Source organism: Papilio polytes, unplaced genomic scaffold, assembly GCF_000836215.1.
Source record: "Papilio polytes unplaced genomic scaffold, Ppol_1.0 DF824191.1, whole genome shotgun sequence".
NCBI classification, from domain to species: domain Eukaryota; kingdom Metazoa; phylum Arthropoda; class Insecta; order Lepidoptera; family Papilionidae; genus Papilio; species Papilio polytes.
Window position 1 is genome coordinate 313,058 of NW_013525013.1, and position 12,349 is coordinate 325,406.

The 12,349-nt window shown below is 34.9% G+C and overlaps 1 protein-coding gene across 1 annotated transcript in view; it reads right to left on the reverse strand.

The window, feature by feature from the left end:
• The window catches only part of LOC106110687 (putative leucine-rich repeat-containing protein DDB_G0290503), a 22,649-nt gene that overhangs the window by 5,212 nt on the left and 5,088 nt on the right, over window positions 1-12,349 (reverse strand). Inside the window, exons 7-11 of the mRNA XM_013292585.1 lie at window positions 12,268-12,336; window positions 9,286-9,390; window positions 1,074-1,186; window positions 860-994; window positions 3-43 (exon numbers count right to left, since the gene is read on the reverse strand). Of these exons, the coding sequence (XP_013148039.1) occupies window positions 3-43; window positions 860-994; window positions 1,074-1,186; window positions 9,286-9,390; window positions 12,268-12,336 (463 nt within the window). The remainder of the gene's footprint in view (window positions 1-2; window positions 44-859; window positions 995-1,073; window positions 1,187-9,285; window positions 9,391-12,267; window positions 12,337-12,349) is intronic.

Below are 12,349 nucleotides of genomic sequence, written 5' to 3' on the forward strand. Positions count from 1 at the left end.
GCCCCCGCCCACACTGCCCCGACCACACTCCTCCACAAATGACCTGGAGATAAAGAATGTAGGAAGCAAGTTGAGCGACCCGATGAAACAACACAATTACGTGTGTTAGGAATTGAATTTATTTCGGAAACGACGCTTTGCGTTGCCGTAAATAGCAGATGCACATGCAAATAAGATATATTTGACTTCACCCAAAGACACAAATCCGGTCGTGCGTTTTATTGCGTCTGGCGACTGCGAAATAACTCAAATACATATTTGATTTGGTTAGTAGACAAATCCGACTTTTTAGCACTGTATTATATCGTCTTGTCTAAGAAACTCAAGATTTAAGTATATTTTGGTTTATTATTTTCGATATACAGTAAAAATATAGTAACTAATTCTAGGCGAGATCGTGATCAAGCGCTAGTGCATACATGATAAAAAAACTTAAACTACTTATTACTATGATAATTTCAATTAATCTTAAAATGAGTAACGCAATCTCGATTTCAATTCTAAATATGTAAATCACGTATAACTTTACGCGTAGAAGTCTGGATAAGTACACCATAACAAGCGAATGCAGTGTCGCCAGAGCAATACAACTATCGCATGGCGGTTTGCCAGCGACGTGTTCACTGGAAACGAATATACTTATACCCTATGCTTCAAACAACCCTATTACTTGCAAACCTCAAGTGTCCTAGATAATACAAAAATTTGCCAAATTCACATCATATAGAACACAATTGATAAAATTTGTTCGCGTACTTAAAAAAAATATTTAATGTAGAATTCCTATACAGAATTTAATGACGACTTAAGGACCTAGAAATGTTGCAAAGAACAATAAATTTATATTAGAATGACTGACTGTTCGTCGGGCAGCAGTGTGGCGAGGAGCCGCGCCAGCACGGTGCGGTTGAGCTCGTCCTCCGCGCTGGCGCAGTACGCCACCAGCTGGCCCACGCAGCGCTGCAGCGACGCCGCTACACGCTGCAGCGCATCCCTGCAACACACATACAATAACACCAACGATCTTATAATACTTTATGGATAAACGAATAGTTAAAGTAAACTATACTGACCTCTCCTTAGTGACCTCCTCGAGCTGTCTGTTCTGGTCGAAGCTGTTGTAACGCCGCTGTCGCCATTTGTCTGTCTCGGCCGCGCTCGGCGCCTCCTCGCGCAAGCTGGGCACCTACATACACGGATGCTACTGAATACTATGCGCACCAATGATAAATGGTTTTGTTTGACTAAACTATCGCACAGATGTTTAGTCGCGTTTTAATTGCTATGAGCTTATATGGAGGTGCGCACACTACTCGACTTTTAATTGTGCAACTAAACAGTTGAATTGGCGGAGAAACAATCGACAATCGTCAATGCGCCACAGTTGTGCGATTGCTTAGTAAAAGGTGAGCGCGCGATCTAAGTGTTAACTATCCGGTTATCTGTAGTAAATATTACTATTAACATTTTAGCAATTAATTACTGTAGCTCTTGTGTACAAAATTACTCCTCCGCCTAAAAGTATTATTCATATAGTGTGATAGCGTTAAGCATTGGGAGGTTGTCAACTGCCAAGATTTACATTCACAAATAAATGACTCAGTATTAGATAAGGGGGTCTTTATCAATGGGAATACGATATGAGGGCTCGATGCTGTCATCGGCAGTTGACACGGGAGCTCGCCGGTCGGGCACACACGTGTCCCAAACATCTACATGACTAAAATCTTACTAATATTATGAATGCGTAAGTTTAGATGGCTGGATAGATGTTTTTTAGAGTTTGTAGCCTAAACGGCTGAACGGATCTCGATCAAATTTTATATAGTCGTAGAGGATAGTCTGGAAGAACACATAGGCTACGGACAGAGTCGCGGGCGAGAGCTAGTTGTTAAATAAACTTACAGCTAATAAACCGAAGTTGAAATTATTTTATTGCATTTATTAACATTCCACAGACTTAAAATTAAACACACGGGGAAGTACAATTATTTTTATCGATAACACTTTTAAGATCAATAATCTTGTCCCTTAAAACTTACCATCAACCTCCTCAAGATGACCATGTTGTTCCGTTCACATTGTACACACAACAAAATATTGAACACACACTTTGTTCACACATTAAAGTTTCATCTCAAAGTCTAATTATCATCAACACAGAGAAATTATAGTCAACATATTATTTAAAACTGTATTAATGAATTATCAAATAGAAATAAACGATAAACATAAGTTCGCAATATATTTAAATATACACTTGCAACGATAACATAAGTAAAGAATTTCAATATTAGTTCCGGTAACCGCATCTAAGTATTTAGGAATTTTTCGATTTGCTACATTTGTACAACTTAACGTAAACGACTCGTAACTTGGTTGTAATAAAATCGTATTTGTGTTCATTGTTTACACAAGTTAAAGCCAAGTTTATCTTCATTTGTTTTAAGCAGAAAATCAATTTGTTAGATGTAAAAGGGAAAACCTACAAAGGGCGTTAGAGCTAAGAAAATAAACCTAAAACGTAGCACCTGACGACATACTCGTAAACTTAATTAAATATATTCCATAAAGGAGTTAGTACCGTGATAATGTGGTATCGACGTGACCCATTTAGCCAATCTATTTACAGATATACTTGTGAATATGACGTCCTTACCGCTCTTTGCACTAAAAATATACCCCGACTTCACACTAATATGAAATAGGTCAATCTTCTTTGTTTACGATACTGCGATAAATGTCAAATTTTATTTAGCACGAAATCTACACTCAATTTCGTATTAAAATGTGGGTAGATTTGTTTTGCTGATTTTATCTAAACTACCCGAGTTACTATAAAAAGTATGAATTCCGTTTGTATGCAGCATTCCTGTAAAGAGGAAGTAAACGCATCTGGTATATAAAAATAGGAAGCACACAAAAACAGGAATACGTGTGGGCAATAAAACGCTACCTACAGTACACAAAACATTAAACGAGCATTAAAAGAAACTAAATTAAGATAACTAGCGATATAATCTTTTAAATCTATTTGTATTACTAAATTGGACGTCTATTCCCATTTTAGAAAACAGCGTTAATATAACTACTGTTTAATTAATAAAATTTTATTAACTGAAAAATCTGCAGACATTATAACCCCGAGAGCTTATATTTCTAAGGGTACTTTGACTATATTATCAACGCTTTCTAATAAACTTAAATTCAAAGAAATAAAGGTCATGGTTAACTCGTCTATTATCTTATTTAATAATACAGAAATGCAGAAATAAAAAGACGTAATAAGTATACAAAGTCGAATAGATTCGTACTATACCAAATGGAATGGTTCAGTACAATATCCCATGTCAGTCTGAGACAATTAGGTCATTGTACACAACGGTTTAACCAATTTGTACTTTATTTAACATAAAAATAAGGTATATATCCGCTCGTATTATTCGAATAGGGGGCCCGAGACAAGCAACGATAACAATGCTGTATATTATTACTTGTATTGCTGAGACAGAACACGTGGTTAGCATATGTAAAACTTGCCAACGTTCAAGTATTACAGAACATTCTTTCCTCTTGAAATTGCAAGATCAAATCAATGCGGACCCTCTAGTTCTGAAACCGTTGTCTAATCTGTGGTTAAACTACATCTAGGGCGAATTAAATTCTGTAAAAAAATGTTTCCCATAAGCGAGTCCGAGTAATTTTATCATGATTTTGTTTGAATTAGTGCAGCACTGCACGTACATAAATAATGCATTGTTTCCGAGTTGCTCGTAGGCGCCGGCACAGAAATAGACCACTGTTTTGTTTAGCATGGACAGAGTTAGGGGGATCCGACATACACGAGCGTACTCCGCCCTATATTTTAAATTACGAGTAAATTTTAAAAGACTTAAGAGTATAGCTGCTAGCCAAACACTCTGCTATTCATATTTAAAAAAAGTGCTAAAGATGCATTTATGTATTCTAGTAATTTGTTGTGTATACCCAAAATTGATTCATAGTTTTATAAAAATCTTATCTTAATAATACTTTGAAACATCTTATATGAAATCAGAAATATTATATCAAAATAAATCACTAAGTAACTAAACAACAAACGCGTTCTTTTTAAACTTGGTACTTGTCCCCCACTGCGATGAATGCGGGATGAATCTGTCATGGGGATGGATTTTTATGTGCTTTATGTATAGGTAGGGGGCGGGGGAGAGCACGTGAGAACGTAAGGGAGGGTGAAGCTAATCAATGAATTATTAAGCGCGCAGAGAGGGAAAAAGCTTAAATAAAGCGACAAAAATATTCCGTTATGCATTTATTTCTGGGAAATTTGAAAAAAAACTCTTGCATTTTTGTCTTTCCTGTCAAAACAGCTTACTTTGAAACATATGCGGGCAAGTGCCATCGTCAATTGTCCTCAAATCCGGGATGCTAAAAGTCCGCCGAGAGGGGAAGTTTCCGGGAAATTTAAAACCAAGTGTTTTATAAATTGATTTTCTTAAAAGTGTGCTTCGAGTTAAGTTTGTAAATGGGTGCTATATTATTTAATTCTTTCTTACAAAAAACTATTCGAGTAATTAATACGTTTGCGAAAATGACAAGAATAAATAAGCAAATATAGGACCACATTTATCTAGACAACTTAAATAGAGGTAATGTCAATAAGTCCATCGTCCTTATCGATGTTTGTATGTTTGGATATCAGAAAAAGCTTTGGGAAATATTTGCGTATTTTCTTTGATAAGAAGATAGCCCACTGAACTACTTGTGTACTTAAACTACACTTTACTTCACATGTCAGATAAGTTACATTTTACCACGAGAAAGAAACTTTTAAGCTTTTCTTTGCCTTTTTTCTTAATTACCAAAAAAACTAACAACATACAGATTGATGTATTTAAACCTAAGATATTATAAATAATTGGCTGAAGTCGTTTAATTAAAAATAATTATTATTTTACTTCAGAAAACATAAAAGATTATCTAACCATATCTCGGCCGCACCTCATTGATCCGATTTATAACTCATTGAAAAGCACAATAATAAGTAATCTTCCACAAAATACACATATTTCAAATTAGAAAATCTATAATAAACGCTTCACAGTTTTCCCGCACTATTTGCACATCACAGCACTTACACCGTGAACATCTCCGTCACAAATATATTTAGAGCCAACAAATTAAACGATGTAATGAAAAACGGTCACCATTTGAAACTCAACGGTTTAGCTACACCACATAGGAATATCTACTTTAAGTTCTACGCATAAAGTCTCATGTGCGTTTATTTGTGGGTGCCGAAAGCTCACATACGACCGTATCGTGTGAGGGCCGGCGCCACACTGAACTGCATCATTGTAAACGCGGTGCATCGTGAATCTACGATCCTGTACAGATTTCGATCCATCCTAAGGGAATAACATCTCTCAAGGTAACTAATGTGACTATTTTCAAATAAGCTTTGTTTAAAAAGTACAGAATTGAGCAGACATCTAATGTGTCCATTGTGAGCTTTACTTGTAAATATAATCGAGATTGTACTAAATCTAGGTCGTCTAATTTTAATTGGCACAATAACCGAATATCACACATCTCAATTGTTAAAACTAATATTATCAAGAGCAATTATTCATATTTTTGTATGTATTGAAATAACTCAAATACTGGGCCGATTTCAAGAATTCTTTCACCAATACATAGCTAAGTTATCACTGAGTAACATAGGGTATATTTACAATTTTTATTTCCGCGCGGACGAAGACGCGAGCAACAGCTAGTGTTTCATAAAAGTAAGATATGGAGGAAGAGAAATAGCGTTAAGTTAGCAAGAAGCTATTGTCCGTTGGAAGTCTTCAAGTGGTTAATAAGTTAATTGTCATATGTCGGGGGCAACGGGATTAAGTAGTTGATTTAGTGTCAGTTAACGGTTAGAAGTACAGGTTAGTGTGAACACTACATGGATATTATTCACTAAAGTCCAGTTCTATAAGTTTCTAGTCTCGCCAAAATCCAAGAAAACCACATTTTTACAATTTAGGATATATCGTGTGACTATGACTTATTTCAAGTTTTTCAGCTTGGCTAAGCTTATCTTAAAGTGACAGACAAAACTCCCATAAAGTCTACGGCAGCTAAAAATATCACTGGATCCTGTATACGAGCGTAAGTTTTATGCACAATCATTAAAACAGCGGAGATATAAATGAAGAATTACGACTATAAATTACTAAGAATAATATACATAAAACGTTATATTGATTCGTAGAAACCACAATACGGGTATAATATAGTACCAAATTAAACATCTAACGAGTTCAGAAACTAACTTGTAGTGGCATCGTGATTCTCAAGTGCGTACGAAATGTTTTAAATCAATTATCAACTATGCAAAGAATAACAAGATGCAAATGCACAAGGAAGTGGCCTGCTAATTCATTCATTAATTATATACCTATCTTTTATTTACTTAATTTTTACTAACTGTAAAATTGCTAACTGTGTACAACACTTCCATACAAACAATAAGAATAGATTCTACAAAAAAAAACTACGAATTGCTACAAACAAATCTTTTTTTTTAGTAATTAACGCTCTATTTAGGCATTATTAATGTAATCGATTAGTTGTTATAATTGAAGTAAGTAATTAGCAATCTCTACAGACCCACAAACAGGAAGCACAACACATTTACACTTTAAAAGATTAACGCGTGTCTTTGAAGTGGATAATCTGTTCCTTTCTTTAGACACAAATATGCTTCAGCATAAAACGGTTTGTTTTAGGATATACAATCTGTACAATATTGTAGAAAAAACTCAAAGACATTTTTATACGTTTACCAAGTTACCGTCACCTAAGATAAAACAGTTCACTTATAACATAAGGCAAGTGTGTTAGCAGTGCACATGGCAGAATGCTTCCTGTTTCAGTCGTCTCAGTGATTGCCTACGATTATGTCGGTATATCGATAATTTTATTTTATTTCTTTGTCAATTTTAAACTCAATTTAAAATATTTCAGTTGTATAATTACATTATATAAAAAAAAAAACCTTATTAAAAACTTGCTTATGACAATATAAAATTATTATCTGTACTAAAGATACACAATCGTAATAACGTAATTGTTATGCGTTACCTATGATGCCAGATAATTATAATAAAATCAGTAAGACATATATTAAAATCGATAATTTTTATAGGCGACTTTAGATTTCGTGTATCGATATATTTCTTTTACGTTCGTAGCATCACTACGTTTAGTGGTCCGCTTACTAGAGGCAGTGCAGTGCACTCAGCCAGATGCGTCCACGTTCTGATATCAATTAGTAGGTCGTGTTCACGTAATGTACGTAAGTGTACACTCATTTGCATATTTAGTAATCATTAATTAAAACTTTCGACTCTATTTTTGTAACAAAGGGAAAACTATATCAAAGGATTGGTAAACCAAAAATTGACATTCAAAAGACACAGAAAGCTCAAAACTTCAAACATTGTAATAACCTCAAAAGCTTATTTCGATATTTACTACACGATAATTAAAATAAAAAAGTTTAGTAACTAACATATTGTTGCCGAGTGTACCAAAATATAGCCAATAGTTGCGATCTCAAGAGCATAGTAATGTACATTAGGTGTGTAACATTTTCAACGCGTGTGGCGCGCACTGTACACAAGTGCACACATCTGCACTTCGCTTAAAGCTTCTCGTGATTGATAACATAAATAATAGTAATGCATTTATATAAACCACACATATTTCAAAATGGTAACTATTTTACCTAAATATATTAGTAAGCTTTGATACAAGGTACAAGTCTTAACAATTAGATTGTAGGCATTAATTTAGTAAATCCTTTAAAAAGCGATAAGAACTTAGCTTGGAAGCCTTTAACTAGGTATATTCATAGAACAAAACTATTTAACTGTCGACTGAACCATTTAAGTTAAATCCAGTTACAAAAAGTAAACCTTTATTTCACCCAAAGCATATGTAACGCTAATAACAATTAAAGAGGGATCAACTCTAATTAGTGCAGTCAGCGAGACTATAGGTATTGTAATATAAACCTTATATAAACGTATTAGAGTTCAAAATCCAAATACTTTGTAGGGAGAATGGTCCCTCGAGTCGGAACTCTAACACCCGCCGCAGCGAGTGCAAGCAATAAGCGCGGCTGCCCCGTGTCCGGCGACACATAAACAAATACATATAATTAGAAATAGGTCGCCGACCTCGCGTACTTTTCCTTAAAAAATCTCTTATAGATATGAAATTACCAAAGAGATTTCAAACATTAAATATATGCTAAACACTTATTTAATCAAATGATACTATTTTTTTTCTTATCTGTTGTAAAATGTGCCTGAAAGGGGAGGCATTGGACCATTAAGCACAGTTTTTTTTAAGGAGCGATATTGATGATGTAATCACTAGTTACATGATAAAGAATCAGTATTCTGACATTATGTCTACTCATTGTACATTTCCAAGTATTTCTATGTTATAATAAACCATGAGAAAGTTGTCTTCTAAAATAGACTAAAAGGAACACCATAAGCTCGCATGTTTGTATGATGAGTCCGCGGGCGCGAGTGTCGCGGCGCCGGGAGCGGGTTCGAATTAGCTCGGTGCAAAACAAACTGATGAAAAAGGCAATTAAGCGCGCCGCCACCGCCAGGGGAGGGGACGGCGAGGGTGACATCTATTTATAAGCCCATGGATCTACGGATAACGCGACCATACTAATAATATATTAAGAAACAAGCTTTCGCCCGCGACTCCGTCCGCGCGGAATTAAAAAACAAAAGTAAGTAGCCTAAGTGTTCTTCCAGATTATGTTCTACATCTATGCCAAGTTTCATCCGGATGTATTTAGCCGTTAAGGCCACAAACGCTAACAAAAATCTATCTATCCATCCATCCATCCATCTAAACTTTCGCATTTATAATATTAGTGTGATACTAGTTGCATTTAAATAAATAAATTCTATGATTTTTATAAACAAAGATGAAAAGAGTATGACATATCGTAAATTGTGCGTTACGTAGTGACGTCGTAAACGTCGAAGCAGTATTATATCAAACATTATTTACATTATAAGCTATTTATGCGGCGACTTCCGGATTTAAACTGAATGTTTAGAGTCAAAACGAGCTATACAAGTCCCATATTAAATATCAAGTAAATCTTTTACATTTTCTGTCAACTTGGCAGAATATTCTAGAGATACAGTCAAGTGTTAAGGATTTTCTTATGTTCTGTATTTGAGTGTCAGTTACCTCTTTGTCTTGCAGCGCGCGCGCGTCCCCGTGTATCCTGTCGCGCAGCGCCACCAGCTCCAGCGGCCAGCTGGACAGCTCCGCGTCAGGGTCTGACAGTAGCACCTGGACACACGGTGTCAATCAACTAGATATTACGGGAAAAAAGCAGCCAGGTGTGAGGTGGGATCGTGGTCAAGGGCTTAACAAACGTAAAAAAAAAACAATATAAACCAATACTTTATTAAGATTTTCTAGACTAGACTTGATGGCATAACAAATTGTTGCTTAAAGAGGCAACAATATAGTATTTTGTCTTAAGCTTATTTGCTTTTACCCCTCATATAAACCATAATTCCTAACAATCATATGATTGAACGCAATTCATATATTTGAATGCAATAATTTTTATTTCCATTCCTCTAATGAGCAATAAAAAACCAAAACATTGTAACTTCACAATGAAAAACGATTACCAGGACTTACATAAATATCGCCCATTTTGTATACAAAATCACAATAATTCACACAACATTAAGAAAACGCACAATTTGCATATAAACATAGTTTACAGTTTATAACTATAGTGCGCAAGCGCAGCAGAGAGACTGGAAGATACAATGGACATGACCCCACTACCCTTATCACCAAACACCGATTGATGGACAACTGAGCAATATCAGTCTTATGGTTAAAGAAATAAGAGCGATCGTTAGCTTATCACATCATAATATTTACATACAGTGATTATAAAAATAAATCACTATATTGTGTCATTAATTAACGACTTAAGTAAATAGACTTGACAATTGTAACTTAAGGCTTGCTAAGATTCATCAGACATAAGTTATAGTTTCTTTTTAAAAACAATATTTTGATCATATGCACACCATGTTTTTTTGTAAGAGAGGAATTGTAGTTTATTGTAAAAAATACGTAATTATTAACCTACGATGTAACCGCAAGATGAGCTTAAATTCTCAGAATTCTGCACAGTGCGAAAAATAACATGTATTTTTTACATAAAATGCCATAAAAGAATAAAAATAATTCAAATATTTTTGTGAAACTAAATCGATCTGTGATTTTAGGCGGCAATGACTCATTACAAAGTTTAAATAACTTGAGTGCGAAAAATAGTTCATTCATAAAAATAGTTTAATCTGTGCAGACAATAAAAAAAGTAGTTGCAGACGGCGCGTAACTAAATAACGGGGTCAACCGCGCGAAAAATGTCTCCGCGCTGGCAACGCGCCAAAAACCACGGACAAAATGGCGATGACCCGCCACGCACTTTACTGTACTTACAAAATAAATATTATAAAGAGGAAAACTTTGTTTGATTGTAATGAAATCACTCAAAAACTACTGGGCCGATTACAAAAATTCTTTCAACATTAAAAAGCTACGTTGTCATTGTGTAACATACGCTATGTTTTATATTATTTTTGAATTTCGAGCGGATGGAATCGCGGGCAAAAGCTAGTACAAACAAAATAGACAACGTGAGATTTACAATAAATTTTAATTTAATGTGAATGAACACTAAGGGACATCAGTGTCCAATTGAAAGTGTGGCAGAGTTAAAAATATTCCTACGTTATTTATCATGCTATTGTACTGATAAATAAATTAATACATAACCATACCCTTCAAGTTCAATAAAGAATAGATAGCGACGTAAATAAAATCTGCTGACATCTGACTTGTGTTTGATAAGGATGTTTTATTGACCATCACTTTGTAGAGTGAAACTTCATTATATATATGGATTATGGGTTTTAAATTAAAGGTTTTAAAGTTTTATTTATTTGGATTATGAGGATAATCAGTGCCGGTTTATTATACCAGTAACCTAAGCCATGTCTACTTTGCCTTTCTTTAACCACGCTGAAGGGCGGTCAGTTAGTGCCAAATGCATCATACCCTAACCCCGGTACTATCAACTCTCTATTCTTATGAACTTTTTTAAAAAATGCAAGCCCGCGACTATTAGTTTTCGTGGCCGAATGACGCTCCGGTTCTTGTTTTCAATTCATCTATCAAGTCTTGTACTCAATACTATAAAACGGTTTTAAAAACACACTTACTCGTGCTCTGTAAAATGGCAGGTGATTCCTATCGGGCATACCTTCACATGTCACAGTCACCAGCACACAAACTTTTACATTTCACACAACACAACAAATGCTTCTAACAAACGCTAGCACTGATAATCACTTTATACAAATCCTGAGTTACAAGAAAGTCCATTGAAATAAAAGTATAGTCATTCGGACCTTGGTCTATTTAAAGTCTGTGTCCACTACCGCACTAGCTGGCCAACCGCCAGACATAAGTCAGAGAAATAAATTCGGTTCCCACTTATTTCAGCAAATAATATAAGAACACTTTCACAATTAACCATGCATGTTGCTACAAGTTTTGTACTTAATTGCACTGGGAATTTCAAATGTTAATTCATTGGGTAGGAAATAAACGTCCTCAACTGTACATTTACGAAGTGAACTCTGTGAGGTTTAAGACGGGACTGTCCCGTTGCCAAAATATGATATTGGCACTACCATGTGTTCCGGGTTTGATGTACTCTCAGCGAACTGTACATACATATGTGTTTGAGTGTGCAAGTGGTTTTGTATGTGAAACGTGAATTTTTAGTCATTAGATAATTCGAAAAATATCATAGTCTGATTCACAAGTCAAAACTTACTATAATTAAAAGACTTCTAAATTTTCAATGCAAGCAAAAAAAAAATAGAACAAGATTTTTAAGTGCTTATTGCATATTTGCATTTAAAATAAATAAAACGATGGCCACCATTTCACACACCAAGCAAAAAAATATAGCATCTATAAGCTATCAAAGAGCTTAGTTCTTCAAACCTGCCCTTTCATGCATCAGCCAATATACATAACAAATTTTTATAAATCTTCAATAATTAACAGCTATATTTTAAGCGTGTGTATTTCACGTATATAGCAAGTATATAAGCATGTACCGACCTTAATCTGCTCCTGTATTTGATCCAGTACTTCCTGACGGACCTCTTCTAATCTACTTTCTACTGCATCCTGAAGTACGTAG